This window comes from Scyliorhinus torazame, chromosome 11, assembly GCF_047496885.1.
Source record: "Scyliorhinus torazame isolate Kashiwa2021f chromosome 11, sScyTor2.1, whole genome shotgun sequence".
NCBI classification, from domain to species: Eukaryota; Metazoa; Chordata; class Chondrichthyes; order Carcharhiniformes; family Scyliorhinidae; genus Scyliorhinus; species Scyliorhinus torazame.
Genome location: NC_092717.1, coordinates 58,800,055 through 58,820,499, shown reverse-complemented (window position 1 = coordinate 58,820,499; position 20,445 = coordinate 58,800,055). Strand labels below are relative to the sequence as shown.

At 42.7% G+C, this 20,445-nt stretch overlaps 1 protein-coding gene across 4 annotated transcripts in view; it reads left to right on the top strand.

Annotated features, from left to right (window-relative positions):
- LOC140385300 (TPR and ankyrin repeat-containing protein 1-like) overlaps positions 1-20,173 on the top strand; it is a 218,146-nt gene extending 197,973 nt beyond the window's left edge. For all 4 annotated transcript variants that reach the window (XM_072467321.1, XM_072467320.1, XM_072467322.1 and 1 more), the window contains 7 exons: positions 359-447; positions 7,452-7,555; positions 8,827-8,959; positions 10,163-10,308; positions 10,419-13,462; positions 17,536-17,628; positions 18,412-20,173. In XM_072467321.1, the coding sequence (XP_072323422.1) occupies positions 359-447; positions 7,452-7,555; positions 8,827-8,959; positions 10,163-10,308; positions 10,419-13,462; positions 17,536-17,628; positions 18,412-18,533 (3,731 nt within the window). In that variant the 3' untranslated portion in view covers positions 18,534-20,173. The remainder of the gene's footprint in view (positions 1-358; positions 448-7,451; positions 7,556-8,826; positions 8,960-10,162; positions 10,309-10,418; positions 13,463-17,535; positions 17,629-18,411) is intronic.
- The last annotated feature ends 272 nt before the right edge of the window (positions 20,174-20,445 follow it).

Genomic DNA, 20,445 nt, shown 5'->3' with positions numbered 1-20,445 from the left:
AACCATTGTTGATTGGCGTAAAAACACATCTGGTTCACTCATGTTCTTTAGGGGAGGAAATCTGTCGTCCTTACCTGGCTGACATGTGACTCCAGACCCACAGCAATGTGGTTGACTCTTGAATGCCCTCCGGGATAGGCAACAAATGCTGGTGCAGACAGTGATGGCGGCCGCATCCCTTGGACGAATAAAAAAAAAAGTGAGACTTTTGTTCCCCATGCGATTGTGCAATATTCCCTGGCTGATCTGAAACAACACCAACTTGTATTTATATTTGTACTCATTTAGAGAGAAGTCTTGAGTTTTACCGGAATAAAGTTAGTTGACCTTTATTAGAAGTAAATGTGTTTTTTTCCAGAACTTGATGACAGCATGTTTGTTAAAACCTCAACAATGCACGAATGGGCAGAAAGAGGTGACTACTTTGCAAAACATCAGTGTTGGAAGGTGAGAGGTAGAAATTGAAGTTGAATTACGAAACCTAATTTGTGGATTGTATGTATATAAATCTGACTAAGGATTTTAAACGTGTCAATGAGACTGGAATGCTCAAGTCAAACCTGTTGGTGCTCATCAAGCTAGGTTTCCTCAGCCTCAAGAAACAGACTGTTGTAACTTGTGGAAGCCAGCCGTAATAGAATAGAGATCATTTAACTATATGTAGTATTCTCACAGCAGTAATACGCTCCCACTACAGTTCTTACTGGGAGAACTAACCACACCAGGCCCTGCTTTGGTCCGGCTTTTATGTATATTCTGTAATGAGCTCCAGCTGGGTGGCCTCTGCCCCCTATCTGGGCAGCTCATACTGCACCAGTCCTACGGGGAGATCAATAATAGTTTCCCCATAGTCCTCGTGGGGGTTTTAACAGAAAACCTTCTAAATATTGTATATGAACTTCCCTCTCTTCCACTGCAAGTACATCGGCTTTGGGCAACTCTAATTGAAGGCAAAATGTTGGCATTTTGGCATGGAACCATGGTCAGTTTAGACAATCACATGCCACCAATAATTATAGAATGATGTTGCCAGAGAACACAAAAGAAATCTTGATTCCTGCTGTTCCTTTCAGCCAGAGTGAAGTTCTGTGGTTTGGTAGGTTACTGCAAATAAAAAGCAAACTCTTTTAGGAACAAAGCTCTGGCTCCTGTTCAGAATGCTTTAAATCCCTTGACCGAGTTCAAAGTCAAATGCCCCCAGTAGCTTGTACTTTCCTCCAGGTGCTCGGGTTTCCTCCCACAAGTCCTGAAAGATGTGCTGTTAGATAATTTAGACATTCTGAATTCTCCCTCAGTGTACCCGAACCGGCGCCGGAGTGTGGCGACTAGGGGATTTTCATAGTAACTTCATTGCAGTGTTAATGTAAGCCTACTTGTGACAATAATAAAGATTATTATTATAACATCCTTTGCACTGGAACATATTTACTGAACAAAAGACTGAGATCCATTTTGTTCGACAACTCCAAACTGGGTAGTCAAGTGATGCAACGATAGTGGAATTATTGCATAATTTCCACAATCATTCTCTGTCTCTAACAGACCCAGGAAATGTAAGGAAAAAAACTTGCAATGAATAGTCAAAATGCTTTGCGCTCAACAAGTATTTTGTCAATGTTGTACCATAGGACATGGCGTGAGAACCCCTGTGATGGAGAGCTTTGGGAGCTGTAGGTGAAATGTCATGTGTTCCTCCCAAGGTTGCTATAATGATCACCACATCATGTCTGGAATGATTTGAATACTGTATTCCAAAATGTTTATACAGCATTTTCAATTAACTTGGGGCCTGAAAAACATCAAACGGTTCTTGTTACAATTTTAGGACTTTATTGGATCTCCTATTTTATCTTCTAATCAGAGTCGATTGTCCGGTGATTCGAGGAGTCGAAAATACAAGTTTATTGCTAATTATTCACTTTAATACACTTGCATACGAGCTAAATCAAAACTTAGAAACAAAATATCAAACAATACATGAGTTGGTCAAATCCATGGCAAAGGAAATCATTAAACATAAAAGCATAAAGAAATCACTTTTAAAATAAACAAATAGGATGATTCAAAGATTCAGGAAGGCCGGAACTCAAGAGGCCGACCTCTGCCACGAGGTCTTACTTTAAGGGAATCCTTATCGATCGTCTAAACCCTCATTTACTCTAATTGGTTTCTCATTCTCAGCTGAGACCTCCTGATTTGTTCAAATAGATGTCTGTTACTTGGAGGATGATGTATTAATCAAACATTGGCCATTACTTAAGATTGACTGGTCTCCATCAGGAATAATTCTGTGTCTCCGTGAACAGCCTCATGAGAATAGGTTTCTCATTCCACTGCTGGCCATAGACCTTGCTGTAACTAATTAGTTGATGCATTCTTAATTCTTAATACGATAGTCTATTCATTGTATGAAACATCCGTTGAAACAATGTCTAGGTTTCTACAGACCAGACACTAGAGTTTAATAATTAATAATTATCTGAAACAATGACTGTCTTTTCACAGTCATGGCATCTTGAATAATTCGAGTTTTTAGCTATGCATTCAATTAGCACCTAAAACATCAATAAATCAATGAATCAAATCAATAATCTATCAGGCTTGCACTGTAGATTCAGTGATCCCATTCTTTCCTCTAAATTCTGTCATCAGACTCTGTTTAATTGACTCTGTGCAATGAATGTAATCCCTTGATAGCTTTACTACCAAGTACTCATTGATAAATATCACTGCTGAGACATATTTTCTTGCCATATAAAAAGGCTACTGAAGAAACACTATCAGCAATATTAAAATATTATCTCCTACAGCAGTCTATGCTCCAAGCTCTGGACTCTCCATAAATCTCCCGATTTTCTATTCCTCCCTTGAGATCTCTTTAACCAAGCTTTTGTTTCGTCATTTGTTCTATGTCCCCTTATGTGGCTGGGTCTGACTTCTTTTGATGGATTATATCCTGGGGGGGGAAATTTGCTAATGCTCTTCGGGAGGGTTTAAACTAGTTCAGCAGGGGCTTCGGAACCTGAATTGTAGCTCCAGTATACAGGAGGTTGAGAGTAGTGAGGTCATGAGTAAGGTTTTAAAGTTGCAGGAGTGTACCGGCAGGCAGGAAGGTGGTTTAAAGTGTGTCGTCTTCAATGCCAGGAGCATCCGGAATAAGGTGGGTGAACTTGCGACATGGGTTGGTACCTGGGACTTCGATGTTGTGGCCATTTCGGAGACATGGATAGAGCAGGGACAGGAATGGTTGTTGCAGGTGCCGGGGTTTAGATATTTCAGTATGCTCAGGGAAGGTGGTAAAAGAGGGGGAAGGGTGGCATTGTTAGTCAAGGACAGTATTACAGTGGCAGAAAGGACGTTTGATGAGGACTTGTCAATTGAGGTAGTATGGGCTGAGGTTAGAAACAGGAAAGGAGAGGTCACCCTGTTAGGGGTTTTCTATAGCCCTCCGATAGGTTCCAGAGATGTAGAGGAAAGGATTGCAAAGATGATTCTGGATAGGAGCGAAAGCAACAGGGTAGTTGTTATGGGGGACTTTAACTTTCCAAATATTGACTGGAAACGCTACAGTTCGAGTACTTTAGATGGGTCCGTTTCCTGACACAGTATGTCGATAGGCCAACGAGAGGCGAGGCTGTATTGGATTTGGTACTGGGTAATGAACCAGGACAGGTGTTAGATTTGGAGGTAGGTGAGCACTTTGGTGATAGTGACCACAATTCGATTATGTTTACTTTAGTGATAGAAAGAGATAGGTATATACCGCAGGGCAAGAGTTATATCTGAGGGAAAGGCAATTATGATGCGATAAGGCAAGACTTAGGATGCATCGGATGGAGAGGAAAACTGCAGGGGATGGGCACAATGGAAATGTGGAGCTTGTTCAAGGAACAGCTACTGCGTGTCCTTGATACGTATGTGCCTGTCAGGCCGGGAGGAAGCGGTCGAGCAAGGGAACCGTGGTTTACTAAGGCAGTCAAAACACTTGTCAAGAGAAAAAATGAGGCTTATGTAAAGATGAGACATGAAGGTTCAGTAAGGGCGCTCGAGAGTTACAAGTTAGCTAGGAAGGACCTAAAGAGAGAGCTAAGAAGAGCCAGGAGGGGACACGAGAAGTCTTTGGCAGGTAGGATAAAGGATAACCCTAAATCTTTCTATAGATATGTCAGGAATAAAAGAATAACTAGGGTAAGAGTTGGGCCAGTCAAGGACAGTAGTGGGAAGTTGTGCTTGGAGTCCGAGGAGAAAGGAGAGGTGCTAAGTGAATATTTTTCGTCAGTATTCACACAGGAAAAAGACAATGTTGTTGAGGAGAATACTGAGATTCAGGCTACTAGACTAGAAGGGCTTGAGGTTCATAAGGAGGAGGTGTTAACAATTCTGTAAAGGGTGAAAATAGATAAGTCCCCTGGGCCAGATGGGATTTATCCTAGGATTCTTTGGGAAGCTAGGGAGGAGATTGCTGAGCCTTTGGCTTTGATCTTTAAGTCATCTTTGTCAACAGGAATAGTGCCAGAAGACTGGAGGATAGCAAATGTTGTCCCCTTGTTCAAGAAGGGGAGTAGAGACAACCCCGGTAACTATAGACCAGTGAGCCTTGCTTCTGTTGTGGGCAAAATCTTGGAAAGTTTTATAAGAGATAGGGTGTATAATCATCTGGAAAGGAATAATTTGATTCGACATAGTCAACACGGTTTCGTGAAGGGTAGGTCGTGCCTCACAAACCTTATTGAGTTCTTTGAGAAGGTGACCAAACAGGTGGATGAGGGTAAAGCAGTTGATGTGGTGTATATGGATTTCAGTAAAGCGTTTGATAAGGTTCCCCACGGTAGGCTACTGCAGAAAATACGGAAGCATGGGATTCAGGGAGATTTAGCAGTTTGGATCAGAAATTGGCTAGCTGGAAGAAGACAAAGGTGGTGGTTGATGGGAAGTGTTCAGACTGGAATCCAGTTACTAGTGGTGTACCACAAGGATCTGTTTTGCGGCCACTGCTGTTTGTCATTTTTATAAATGACCTGGAGGAGGGCGTAGAAGGATGGGTGAGTAAATTTGCAGATGACACTAAAGTCGGTGGAGTCGTGGACAGTGCGGAAGGATGTTACAAGTTACAGAAGGACATAGATAAGCTGCAGTGTTGGGCGGAGAGGTGGCAAATGGAGTTTAATGCAGAAAAGTGTGAGGTGATTCAATATAGAAGGAATAACAGTAAGACGGAGTACTGGGCTAATGGTAAGATTCTTGGCAGTGTGGATGAGCAGAGAGATCTCGGTGTCCATGTACATAGATCCCTAAAAGTTGCCACTCCGGTTGAGAGGGTTGTTAAGAAGGCGTACGGTGTGTTAGCTTTTATTGGTAGAGGGATTGAGTTTCGGAGCCATGAGGTCATGTTGCAGCTGTACAAAACTCTGGTGCGGACACATTTAGAGTATTGCGTGCAATTCTGGTCACCGCTTTATAAGAAGGAGGTGGAAGCATTGGAAAGGGTGCAGAGGAGATTTACCAGAATGTTGCCTGGTATGGAGGGAAGATCTTATGAGGAAAGGCTGAGGGACTTGAGGCTGTTTTCATTAGAGAGAAGAAGGTTAAGAGGTGATTTAATTGAGGCATACAAGATGATCAGAGGATTGGATAGGGTGGACAGTGAGAGCCTTTCTCCTCGAATGGTGCTGTCTAGCATGAGGGGACGTAGCTTTAAATTGAGGGGAGATAGATATAAGACAGACATCAGAGGTAGGTTCTTTACTCAGAGAGTAGTAAGGGTGTGGAATGCCCTGCCTGCAACAGTAGTGGACTCGCCAACACTAAGGATATTCAAATGGTCATTGAATAGTGTAAATGGGCTTTAGAGTGGTTTCACAGGTCGGCGCAACATCGAGGGCTGAAGGGCCTGTACTGCGCTGTAATGTTCTATGTTCTATGCTCCTGTGAAATGGCGTGGGATATTTTTCTACATTACCGGCCTATATAAATGCAAATTTTGTTCGATCAGTGAGTGAAAGGGCAGGCTTGTGCGTTCCTTGTGACAAGTTCAATGGTGGGGAGTCGCCGGGGAGGGGATTACATTTAATGAGGCAGGAAGGTGACCAGATTTTGAAAAGTCAAAACTCAGACATGTTGAAATATCTTGGGACGGTGCGGCTTCCTTCCTGATGATTGACATGTTGAGTGACCAATGGCAGGAGTCTGTGGGCAGGGCAGTTATGTATCATGTGATTATATCTTCCACAATATGTCCAGACAGAGTACGCAACACTATTAAGGCAACCAATTATTGAAGACAGGCAACAGAGACAAAGTATGCAATGCAAGTGTTAAGTCAAAGTGGGAATCTTTAAACTATTAATCAAAGTGATTCAAGGTCCAATGGACATTAGGAAGCTAATTTCAATTCAATGACTTTCAATATGGACCTGCTGATTGGTCGATTTCCAGATATCAGCCTGGCCCTATTAACAATTTATAATTTAAAACAATTTATTTTATTTTTTTAAAAGGTTACATTCGACGCTCCTATATGCTAATGATGGATAGATAATGGAATGTGAGGGGTGGAATAAAGGGAAGGGGCCTCAACAGAGCTGAAAAACAGAACATTTGAGCAATTTCGAGAAAATTGTCAGGACACTTTAGTGAAAAACCCAGACTGTCTCAGCTAAAGCGGGACGTCTGGTCACCCAATTCCATCCCCGCCCTGATTAAGTCCAGGACAAGAACTCCCATGGATGGCCTTTCTGTCGTGCTGGCAGTTGAGACCTTTAAATGGGAAATTAATGTTCAGTTAAGGACCTCGTCCCGCATCATTGGCATCATCTGAGTGGCAGATGAGGGCTTGCCATGCAGGAATCATGACCAGCAAACCTTGGCATGTTTGCTTGCGGGCTGATGGGAAGGGGGTGCGCCTCGTTAAAAGGGACGCGGTGACTGATCGAGGGGGCCTGCATCAGGAAGAAGGGACCCGCTGAGTGCCAACCCCTGCCTTCCCAGCATCACTCATCGGTGCCTAGGGCCTCCTCGATCTGGGACTGTGGATTAGTGCAGCCACCACCTCACTGATGGCACTGCAGAGTACAAAAGAGCTGCTGGCCTCTGATTGACTGGCAGCTTTCGGTGGGCAGGACTTCTGCCCCCGGGGTCCTGAATCCCAGGACAAGGTCCGCTGCTGGCCTCTGTGCCATGTGGCACAAGATGTTGCCGGACTTCCTGAAATGAGATGGCACGGGAGTCTCACCGGCTGCTCAGCTGGTTATTTAGACCCTCATCACCTTCCGCCAAAGTCTATCTGAGGAAGTAATATCTCCAGTATTCCATTGAGGCAGATAGGTGTTTGTGGGTATGTTGATGCACACAGCTATTTAATTAACTATAAATGTTATGACTCATGCTGCATTCTAACAAGCCACAAATTATATTGTTTCTGTTTTCTTTGTAAATGTCTTTTAATTTTTTAGGTTGCTGCCAAATGCTACCAGAAAGGTGGAGATTTGGAAAAAGAAAAACTGGCGCTCGCACACGATGCTGTTCTTAATGTACAGGTCAAAAAAAGAAGCCAGAGGTAAGATTCCCTTAATGTCCAGCTTTTGCAATACCGCATGGTTCTTTGGTTTGACTTGGCAACCCAATGCATTTTTGAAGCAAACTAGAAATAAAAAATTGCAGAGCTCACCCAAACTCTTGGTAGTCCAAAATCAAAATACTGTTGGCTGCTGGAAATCTGAAATAAGGACTGAAAACACTGGAAGAAGGAGAAAAAGCGAGTTAATGGCTTGGATTTTCTGGACCCGACACCTGCGGACATAGTCATGGGAGGGACGGGAAAATTTGGTGTTCCGTTAAAAGTCCTATCCCGTCCATGACGATGCCCGCCGCAGTGTCAGGGTCAGAAAATCCTGGCCAACTTTTCAAATCGATGAACTTTTGTCACAACTTTGGTAATGCATTGATTCAATTTTTTTGAATGTGCGTTTGTAACATGGAGCATGCCAGCCAGGAACACAGGTTGGAAATCTACAAGCAAGCTCTGACTCACTACCTTCACTGGTGTGTTTGGTTCCAGCAACTTTGTGTCTCCTAAAGATGTTCTGGTGTCTTTTATTTTCCATGTGGGATTCAACAAACCTCAAGAGTTGCCCCTTATGAGGCTTCCTGATGTGATTAATTGAAATGAAATGAAAATGAAATGAAAATCGCTTATTGTCACAAGTAGGCTTCAATTGAAGTTACTGTGAAAAGCCCCTAGCCACCACATTCTGGCGCCTGTTCGGGGAGGCTGGTATGGGAATTGAATCATGCTGCTGGCCTGCCTTGGTCTGCTTTAAAGGCCAGAGATTTAGCCCTGTGCTAAACCAGTCCCAGATAATTGTCCCCAATCCTCTGCGTCTTTCAAGACAACTCCTTGTCCCTCACCCATTATATTAGTCTTTGCAAGTCTTGCCCTCTGGCAAAACAGTTAAGAATGTTACTGGGAGCTGAGGTTGTCACTGTGCCAATAGGAGAGAGGAGGAGATGCAGGATTTCAGGTGCAAGAAGGAAACTCGGAAGCATATTCTGAGGCCAAGCAGGTTACGATCTGGAACTCATCTACCAATGCTTGGGCACAAAGCTGTATATGATCAGGGAAAGCACTACATGACTGATTAGTATTCCTCATTTGCTAAATCGATACCTTGAAGTTTTGGTATGAAGACACCCAGTAACCGTGAGCTCTGAGAAACAATGTGCACTTGGAGGACAGCCTCCCTTATAAACCTCGCGAATTACTGAAGGGTTTCTTTTACAAATGTTAAAGCATTTTTACAATAAAGGTTTTTTTTTCTCTTTTTCCAGGGAAATTCAGAATGAATATCTCCAACTGGCCAAGACTTATCTGGAGTGCAAAGTGCCGAAACTATCAATGAAGTGTTTAAGAAATGCAAAAGAATACAAGCTCTGTGCAGAACTGCTTGAGAAATTGGGAAAGGCATGTGATCATTGTATCTGTACTAATTGTTCTTCGTTTACTTAACAGTGATAGTTTCCAAGCCACCGTTTGATTTTATTACCGCTTTCTCCCATTATATAATGAATGAAACTCTTGCACATGGGGCTTCATTTCTGTTCTGCTGTACTTGCTGCTAACGTTGTGCATATGCAATTGTTTTACTCTGCAACGTCATTTTGGGCAATGGAGTAGGCAGCAGCAAGAGGATCAAGAGATGCTTATCAAATAGCTATATGGACCCATGATTGAAAAGGGCCTCGCCTTCGCCAAGGCGGTGGAGCGGAGGGCTGGATTGACACCAAGGATCGGAATGGGAATCTTCTGATCCGGGTGTGGCCTCCCCGCTGTTTCTGAATCTCCCCTCAACCCGCGTCTACTATCTTGAGGTGCAAACACGGGATATGGAGTTGTACTGCAGAATTGTGGCCATCACCAGCTGGATTGGAAGCCTCCTCTCTTCCCCGCCCCCCCCCCGATCATCCCATCCCGATCCCTGGAAACTGCAGGAGGCTGTGCCTTAACTGCTCGTCTGCCGCAGGGATCAGAAACTAGATGAACAACTTAAGGATCCGAATAAGATCCAACCAGCATTATGTCTCATGCAAATTCTGTTTTTTTTTTTTGCACAGGCACTGACAAGTTCTCGTGCGTCGGTACCAACAACCATCATGCGTTGTCAGGAGACTGTGTTTTTCAGTTTCCTGGATTGAAAGTCATTAGCGTTGACATGTCAGGTGCAACATCCACTGCCTTTAATATCCGCTGTCCCCCACCGTGAGAGTGCCATGGCCACGGCGGGAACTATCTATATGATGCACTACAATAACTTAGCAAGGCATCTTCAGCAGCACCTGACAGACCCATGACTTCTACCACCTAGAAGGATAAGCACAGCAAGTGCATGGAATACAGTCACCTCCAACGGCCTTTCCAGGTTTCATGCCATCCTAAACATAAATCTTTGTTCTTTCATTGTCACTGGTTAAACTCCTGGAAGTCCCTACTGTAACTATATTGTGGGAGGATCTTCACAACACAGGCTCGAGAAGAACACCACACCACAAGTGCAACTAGGGATCATAATAAATGCCTGCCCTGTCTTAGAATTAATTTCAACAATCATTGACAATTAAGTTTCCCAACTTAAATGTTCAGGCTAATTTTCTTTTCTTCCCCTATTAGGTGGGTGATGCAGCTTGCTTCTACAGAAAAGCTCAGTGTTACAGACAGTCAGCGAGATGCTTTGAGCAAGTGCACAAATTTGAATTGGCGCTCAAAATGCTCTGCCGTGGTGGATTATATAACGAAGCTGCCCTGGCTGTGGAAAGGTAACTTTCATTCTTCTGAATACAAATATATGCACTTGAATTTTTAAAAAAGTGATACTGCTGTTGAATCTTATTTCTGCTTTACACATATAAATGTTTTTTATTTCTAGATTTGAAGAGATTCTTCGTCAAAAGAATCACCTTTTCACAAAGCTTCCATACTCTGCGGATCAGTTCCGTTTGGAGGCTGCTGCCATGTGTCTGAGGGAGAACAAACTCACTGAAATGATGGACTCCCTGTCTTTCCTTGACCCTGAAGACCGGCTGGTTTTCCTCAAGTCAAACAAGTGTTTATCTCAAGCAGCTGATCTCCTGAAAAGTCAGAGGCGGGAAGAGGAAGCTGCTCTTTTGATGCGGGAACATGGAAAGCTCCAAGAAGCAGCAAGACTTTCAAATAAGAAGGAATTTCAAGCTGAGTGTCTTGTTGCTGCAGCCCGAGTAAGTCTACTCAAAGAAAGCAAAGGAGAAGAGATAGACAAAGAAAGTATCCGAGGAATGCTGGATGAAGCGACCAAACTCTTCAAAATCAGAAAGCAAAATTCCTCTGATATAGCAGAAGCCATGTTACTGAAAGGCCTTCTAAGTAAAGAGACCAATGTGCTCCGAAAAGCTTTTGACATTTTTGTTCGTGAAAATAACAGTGCTGGAGCTGTGGAGAGCCTTTTTTGTTTACTGCAGAAAGATGCTGCGGCCTGGTCAATTGTTGAACGATCATTGACATGCCTTGAAATGTTGATGCAGTTGGTGAAAGCACTTGTGAATCCCCAGAACAATGCTGAGAAAGAGATGGTCAAAGCTTGCTATGAATTTTTTGGAATCTCCCCAGTGAATGCCAAGTATGGCAGAATTCCACTGTTCGAAGGGGCGAGAATTTTGCAGCTGGATTTTAACCTAGATCTGAATGAAAAACAAGGAAGCTTTTACAAATGTGAAATAAAGCCAGTTAGGATCTTGCTACAGAAGTACCTACTGCTTCAGCTTTGTGACCTTGCTGATAAAATTAAGTCAGCAGGACAGAGTGTTCCAGATATTTGTCCAAAGTTTATCTGTGGGTTGCCCTGTGAGTCTCCTGCCTGTCAAGATCATCACAGGACTTTGAAATGGTATGAAGCAAAATATTCACTTGACGCCAAGCTGTATCTGACCGTACTAAATGGGATATTGCTGGAAGCCAAACGTTTCTGTTGCAAAGAGACCTTTCCAGAAGTTGAGAGAATTGAAGATATTCTGACAGGAGACCCATATGCATCATGCACCTCTCTGCTGAATGCTTTTTACCCAAAACATTTTCATCAATGGGTTATATCCAAGAGCCCTCGTGCTTGCTGGGATGTCTTGGGATTGGTGAAGAAGATTACATTTCAGAGTTTCAAACCTGTGCTGAGAGAGTACATATCTCATTGTTTTGAATGTTCTTCAGTTCAGAAACGAAGAGAGTCAACAGACCTGTGGATGCAGGCCCAACAGGTTTACTTTCTAACTTGCGACTACCCCAAAAAAATTGAAGACCTGCTCACAAAAGAAGAACAGGCATATGACTCTGAACGAAGGAAATCTGAAAAAGGTTCAGATGTTCAAGACAAAAGGAGGAGACCGAGAATCCCAAAAGGCAAGCTTGGGATGTTGAGCACCAAATCATTGCATTTATGTATTTTCAGGCTTCTCGTTAAGTCTATGAAGAGTTTTTATGAAGACTCGGACCCAGAGCAATGCATTCACAACTTCTACCGGTTCATGAATGTATTAATTCGGAGATGTCTTGATCCCCTCATTCCAAGTATAGCCAACACTGTCACAGTGCTTGAATTTCAGTTTATTTTGTGTTGTTCCGTCCTTATGCATTTCATAAAGAACCTTGTTGTCTGTCTCCCAAGGAGCTTTATAGCTCTTCTTCATTACTGGAACTTCATGTTCAAACTTCAAGTCAACCCCAAAAAGCCCAAAGATGCCTTTAGCATCATAAATGACTACAAGCCAAAGGATGTGCCCAAAACGATATACAAGATGAAAAAACATTTGTCCTACCTGGTCAAAGTCTTGTGTGGTGTGCAGACCAGTGACTTCAATGTTCTCTTGGATGCTTTCAATGATCCAGATTATACTTCTTCAGGAGAGGCAGAGAGGACAGTGGTTCTATGCGTGGTGATGTTGATAAATGCAAAATATGTTCTCGAACCTCGAATGGAAAAGGTGATCCGATGTAATTTCAGGGAGGTAGAGAACAAATTGAGAAAAATCACCCAAGACCATGAATCAAAGGTTCCAGCGAGACTCATTGATCTTGTTGAACAAGTTAATCGAGCACAAAGTGTTAAAGATGTGGTGAGCAGCCTTCAGGAGTTACTGAGTAAGAGAGATGATGAGTATTTGCACGACTGCATCTGGAAATGGGATTACCCCTTTGGCCCTGGTTCAGTGCGGGGTATTTACTTCCAGAGCATTCATGTTGAAAGATTTACTGATGAATATCAAATAAAAACTGATGAAATTGTACTCATGCCAGAGGAAGAACATGGTTCTCCTGAAGTAGCTCAGTACCTTGAAGAAAAAGATGATCATCTCCAGGACATGGCTTTTGAGTTGCAGAAAGCAAACTTGAGACGGAAATGGCAGTGTTTGCTACATGTAATTAGCGTGTGCAATTACCTGCGAACACTCTGGACACAAGCCATTTCAGAGGCTACCCAACCAAAAACTGAGGTTCCCAGCAACTTCAGAGAGGCCCAAACAGATGAGACGCAGTGCGATATTTGTGGAGTGAAATTTTTCAGAGGTTCTATAAACTACACTGACTTTTGTCAGGAACAGGAATGTGAAGAAACTGCTAATCGTATCTCAGAAAACTGGGAAGAGACTGAAAATGAAGAAGAAATTGAAACGTTATGCTCACGAGAATGCTTTGAAACCCACATCAGACTTGAAGAGCACATAAAGAAAGAAAATGCCTACAATGCTTATTTGATTTACTTCAGAGGATCTGTGGAGCCCATCATGAGCAAAGGCAGAATAATGCTGCACTGCCTTGAGGAAATGGCAACAGATCACTTGACATCTAAGGAACTATCAAAAGTGCTGTATGAAAAACTACAGAGCAGCATTGATATAATTGTACATTCAATAGACAATATCTATAATCAAAAGACCTGGATACTAGGTAATGTATTTCTTCTTCGAATTAGGTAACTTTCTCTCCTCCTCCATCTTCAAGAAAAGTAATTTGGATTCTTTTTAAAGAATCAACTTTGATTTTCCAAGTTTGATTGTAGTTTGATTATTTAAAGTTGACAGCTAAACCTTACAGGGCAGAGGTGAAGCATGGCTCATTATGGAAAGAGCTATTCAATTCCCCTGCTTCCTTCCTTCCCTCTCTCACTCTCTCCCCCGCGCGCCCCCCCCCCCCCCCCCCCCCCAGGAAACATGCAATTCATTTTGAGTTTAATCTACTTCTATCATCCTTTTAGACAGTGTGCTCCAGAGAACTCACTGCATCAAAAGAATTCTCTACTTCATTCCCCCAGGTCCTTTTGTTCCTGTACCATGGATTTAGGCCATCAACCCTCTTGCGAAGGGAAACAATTTTTCTTTATTTGATGAAAGAAGCTCGGATTGTTCTCCTTAGGGCGAAGAAGATAAAGGAGAGGTTTGATAGAGGTGCTCAAAATTAAAAGAGGGGTTTTGATAGCATTGGGTAGTGATAGACTCCTTCCACTGGGAGGAGGAGGAGGGTCAGTAAGCAGAGGAGGAGGTAAAGTAATTACCAAAAAAAACCAGAGAGGAAGTGAGCTGAAATCTTTTTTTCATTTCAGCAAGTTGCTACGATCTTGAATGCATTGCCTGAAAGCTTGGTGGAAACAGATTCAATATCAACTTTCAAAATAAAACCAGATATATATGTTAAAAGGGAAAGATTTGTAGGGCTACGCAGAAAGCACTGGGTTGACACTTAATTGTTAGCTCTTTCCAACAATCCACGCAAACACTCGGGGCCAAATGACCTTCTCCTGCTCTGTATCGTTCTTTGATTAAATTAAACAAAATAAACCCATTTCACGTTTTCAGGAAGAACTTCAGGGGTCAGTGCTCGCTATCACTTCTGGAGTCCAAAGGTCAATCAACCTCTACTTCCTTTATTAATTTAAATGAATGGGTTCCACTTCTTCCTCATCTCGATCTATCAAGTTGTCTGTTGCTGATGCCCTTGATCATTTTAAGGGCCTGAACTGGATTCTCTCCAACTATAGTCTCCAGAGAATCCAAACCCAAAGCACAGGCCCTCACTCAAACATGCAAATTAGGAGTGCCTCAAGCCTGCTTTGATATTTGATACAATCGTGGCTGATCTTATTGTGGCCTCTACTCTACTGCCTACCCCATACAATATTTTACTCCCATATAATATTTGACACACCACACAAGACTTTCACCAGGTAGGCCAAACGTTTTTTTTCATTTTTCATATCATTCAGGGCACATCCTTTGGCTTGTATTCATTTATGATGCAAATGCATCTTTGGGCTTTGTGTTTGCCAGGAATCTGTCGAACTCGCCCATTAAAATATTCAGTGACCGTACCTCGACTTCGCTCTGGGAACAGGAATTCCACAGACTAACTATCCTGGAGAGAAAAACAAAACCTCACCTCCACCTTAAATTGGAGACCCCTTATTTTTAAACTGTCCCTTGGGTCTAGGTTCCCCCACAAGGGAAAACCTTCTCTCAGCATCCACCCTGTCTCTCAGGATCTTGTATGCTTCAATGAGATCATCTCTCAATCTTCTGAACGCAAATGGACACAGGCCCATCTATCCAACCTTTCCTAATGAGACGTCATCTCCTCAGAAAGCATGTAGGCCAAGGATCATCTTAGTTGCCTCTGTAAGTTAATGTTCCTTGAGATGGAAATGGGGAAAGGAGCAAAACCTATCTCCACGTGAAAACTCACCAAAATCTTGGGCAAGATTCTCTGTTTGGTAGATTAAGAATGCAATTTACCGGCCTTGTCCCGCTGGAATCTGAGCAGGACGTGGCTGGTAAATGCCGAGCACTCAGAACTCACTTAAACCATGCTGATGCTGGATCTAACCGGCTCCCGGCATCTATCGTACTCCCAAAGATGACCCCAGTCGGGCGCTGATTAGTACTGGTCCATGCAAACGTGGGCCAGGTGGAATGCTATCTGGGGAGGTCTCCCAGGCCATTGGAGGCGCCTGGGTGGTCAGGGACAGGGCAGGGTGGCACCATGGCTCCCTCCTGGCAGCTGGGCACCTTCGCACTGCCAGGCTGGCATATTGGCACTGCCAAGGGCCACGGCCTGAGGGGGGGCGCCATGCCCATGAAAGGAGGAATCGGGGGGTATGAAGGTTTTGGGGGGTGAAGGGTGGGGGTCCCAAAAAGGGGGGGGGGCCTCAGCGACCCATAGCGGGGTGTCCTCACTTGGGGGTGGTGGTTTGGAGTAGTGCCCATGTGTGTAGGGGGTGACATTGCCCATGGGTGGGGGCCCCTCAAGCTCACTGAGATCAGGACATAGAACATTACAGCGCAGTACAGGCCCTTCGGCCCTCGATGTTGCGCCGACCTGTGAAACCACTCTAAAGCCCATCTACACTATTCCCTTATCGTCCATATGTCTATCCAATGACCATTTGAATGCCCTTAGTGTTGGCGAGTCCACTAATGTTGCAGGCAGGGCATTCCACGCCCTTACTACTCTCTGAGTAAAGAACCTACCTCTGACATCTGTCTTCGATCTATCTCCCCTCAATTTAAAGCTATGTCCCCTCGTGCTGGTTGGCCCAATGTCTGAGAAGCTGGTCTGGCCAGTGAGTTCAGCTTCCCAGTGACGACAAAAATTGTGTGGACTAGCCCAGTGAGAAACTCCCTCAGCCTGATACAGTGACTGTGTGGTTCGAGAACGCTGGGGACTCGCCAACAGAGCTGGGGAGAAACTCCCAGTCAAACCCGCCTGAAATGACAAAATGTTTCTAAGTGTTGCCGTGGGACTAAATTGCGTGCAAATCGCGTTTCCAAGGGGGCGCTATTCATAAAGTGAGCCAAGACATGCAAATTGGCCAGCATTCTGTTGGCACGAGTTTAGAGCAATTCCCGGCCCAGTGGGCGTTCTAACCACTGGGGTTAGAGTTAATGCTAAACTGCCTGGCCACGGGAGCTGTTGTTAAGCTTTCCACTTACCACACACTCACTGCAGCCATGGAGAGAGAGCTCAGAGAAAGGACCCCCCCAGGGTCAGGAGGCCAAGGTGGGCCCATGCTTTCATGCCAGTGAGGAGAGGAGGGACACCTTCTTCCCCAGGGTGGGCTGCAGACTCAAGTCTGCCCTCATGAACACCACCTGGGAGGTGGTGGCAGAGGGAGTTAGTACTGCCAGCCTCACCAGGAGGAGACAGCTGGTAATCCCGAAGGGTGGGGTCACTGTTGGGGTTTCTGCCCTGAGAGGCAGCTAACCAGGGAGGGCTCCGAAGGCCATGGTGCAGGTGTCCTCTGGTTGGGGTGAGCTCTGCCGATCCCCTGCAGTGGGGCAGCACTTCTGAAGAGTGCAAACACCTATCCCCTTGCTAAAACAGCTGGGGATGATGGTGTCCAGAGGGGCGGCCTGGGTGGGCTCCCAGTTGACCAGAGCTCCCTGAGCATCAAAGGAGACAGACGGCACTCAGCAGAGTTAACAGCCAAAGGGCCTGGAAGGAGCAACAAAGGGGTGCGTTTAAAAAGACAGATTGCTGTTTTATTTGCGGTGTCACAAAGTGGCAGCCTCCTTCCTCCAAGGTCAGCTTGGAATTACTGTAAGTTGATTTAAAGGTCATCACAATTGTGAATCCAGTTTGGAGTTCGTCAGTGCAGGAAAGATTCCACATTTCCCCATATTCGTGACACACGGTCAGACAAGAACTGCAATGTACTGCACCACAGAGCAGTGTTTTATAGAGTCCTCCATTTCAATTGTAGCATAATTGGAGAAGTGGGGAAGGAAAGCAAAAAAGAGCCCGTCACCCTGGGGACTGTCGCCAATCACCCGTACACTCATCTTTGGAGTAGTAATGGACAGATGTGGGATTGATTTCTACTCATTCCTCTGAGCTGGAATAGATGCATGGCAATGGGGAAAGATAATGCCAAAATATCTCCCTTAATTGTGTCTGTTAATTAAGCCAGAAGATTATCAGTTCAGTATTGGACATTTACTTCATTGAGCTGTTTGTGTTTAATTCTTTAGGTGAGGAAATATTATCACAGAAAATTGATTTACTTCAGGAAATTGTAAATGATGCTGACATGCGACAGAAGCAAACCCTCTGCCTAACTGATGGTATGTTTAAATAGCTAACAACATTTAATCATGCATGTAATTCTAACACTGCCATAATGGTTGTTATGGCCCATTGCTATACAATGACCATTGTAAAATACGTTTCTTTTCAAATTATTATAGCTGAGGATATTTTTATTATGATTTAGATGATCCTCAAAATCAATAACATTCTTGAAATGGCGAGATTAAAATCTATAGGGTACAGTACATGTACTAGTACTTGAAACATTCTTAAAAGTTATTACTCTCAACCACAATTAATGGATGGGAATTTAAGCACACTATAGTTCAGACTATAATATTTTAGCTGATCATTTTAAATCCAGATGCTTTATCCAGTCTGCTAATTATACTAAACATAAAAATACTATTTAATTTAAGGCGAAGCTAACCAGCCTTGACCTCAGTTGATAAGCTGGGTTTGTTTTGCTAACAAACAATCAGTATAACTCCCTTACTTATTAATCATTTTGCTCTTATTACTTTTAATTGCAATAATTCCACCAAGTGAAACTTTCAGCTGAAAGCATGGATGGAATTTGACGCTCCCTCAGAAGTGCGTTGGGAGGGGGGGGCTGTTTGGAGGCAGGGGATGGGCGAAGGGGAGCGTATAAGTGGGCAGACAGATGGAGGGTGGGGAACAGGTCGCTGTACTGAATATTTCCAACCCAGTCAGAGTCCAATAGGCATAGTCCAACTGCCCAATAGGCATATTTAACTATATTACTACTGAGTTGATGGCTCAATTAAATTTCTCATATGTCCACAATTTTCTGCCAGGAGTTGAAGCGAACCAGAGTGCAGTTGATTTTGAAGAAGGCCTAGAAGATGGACAAGAAAACTTTGATGAATTACGCTCCAGGAAGAAAAGGAAAGGCGGCAAAAAAAAACGCAAGCACTAGCTCGAAACTAAACTCCTCCAGTGTCTGCATCAGATGAGTCCTTCACGAAAACCAGCTTTTTGAATCTATTGACAATATGACACAATGTCCCTTTTCCAAGAGAGCATGGTTATTTTTCCATTCCTTTTACAACAAATTAATTTGTTTTCCATCATTTGGTAATTGCCCTTGGAATCAGAAAAAACATAGTGCATCTATTTATATCAGCATGTTCTTTCTCATCCTGGAAAAGGGGGTGCTGTTTAGATGGGAGACTATGCTGATAGGAGTTGGTGGAACTCTCCTTTTAACCAGAACTATTGATGAGGTTTTGCATGCTCATTGTTAAACAAAATCATCTCGCGACATAATCAGAAGGTCATTTTTAACTTTGATCATTTATTTTAAATCAGGAACTGATTTCTCCTCAAATTCCTACTATGACAGTGCCTCCCAGTGGTAACACAGAGCAGATGTTTTCTGGTCGTTTAAACGTTTTTATTTATCATGATTATTGCACCTCAATTTACCGGAGGCTGTCGAATTTGACATTTTATTTTGATTTGATGGTATACAAAAATAATTCAAAGACAAAAACATTGTGAAATGATTGTAATATTTGATTTATCTATGTGAATTTAGTTTACCTGTATTTTTCATGAAGTTGAACAATAAGATTTCATGTTTTTTGTTTAATTTACAATACTTGTTTACAGATACATGCTTACTCTGGACCAATTTTTAAAAAAACTAAAATCAACTTAAAGCTCATTCTCTTCATACAAAATGTGTAATAAAGGCATTGCATTCTACTCCTGTTAAAACAAAGTTACATTTTGGTTTGGGGGGGAAAAGAAATCTGCACGACTCAGTAATTTGAATTAAGCGATTCAAATAGCCGATAAGAGGCATTTGTTTAATTGTTGCAAGATTTGAACTTGAATGAACAGCTTGGCCGATTCTGTTTTAATTGAGAATTGACTGATACAGGTAACAAAATCCTTCCAGATAATTACCTCTGTTGAAAGTTTGGAACTTTTTAAGAATGTACGCGGGTTGTGAGATTTCTAATCTACGTTTAAGATTTTAGGGTTTTATTTATCTATTTTATCCATTATTGTTGAAATAAGAAACTCTTAAATCAGCAGATGCAAATCTGTCATTTTGCATACACATCAATTTCTTGTCATTTGAAATGAACTGTAACTAAACTGAACAGTCCTTTACCTATTTGATAATTTGAAACCAAGAGTCCGAATCAATGTCCGAGTTGCATTGCTTGCTCTGCAAGAATCTGCCTTCCGAGACAAAAATAATTCTGTACAACATGTGAAATTTCCTTTGGCCATAAAACTAGACATTTTCAAGAACAAAGAAATTAATAAATAAGTTGCTGAGTTATGCATATACGTTGAAATACGTACAATTTACATTTTACCCAATTTATTTTTGTTTTACTAGAAAATTGTGTATAATGTTTTAGCAATTGTCTGAAGCTTTTGTTTTTTTAGATACATGAATGAAAGAGTACTAAAGGAGAACTTAATCTCAATCATTATTTTTACTGAGATGCCTTTTGTGGCAACAAGTTTGTAATAATTGTTCTAAGAATTCTATGTTTTCGGTCTGTATTTCCGAATAAATCATCTTCCACACTGTAACTTCGTAGTTGTTTCATTTGTTTAAAAAAGGGACCCAATCCAATGATGGACTCAAAAGCCAGTAGAGTAACAATCTTGTTTTTTTTGATCTCTTGTATTATTTTTTCCAAAGCTTTTAATGTGATTCAGATTTCATTTTGTGTTCTTTTATAGGTCAGTGAGTGTACAGTTTAATTTTAGCGGCATCTGTATTTTCTTGAGTACGTGCGCATCCCGAAATGAGACGTGCACCTATGAGCTCCTGACTCAGAGGCAGGAGTGCAGACACTGAG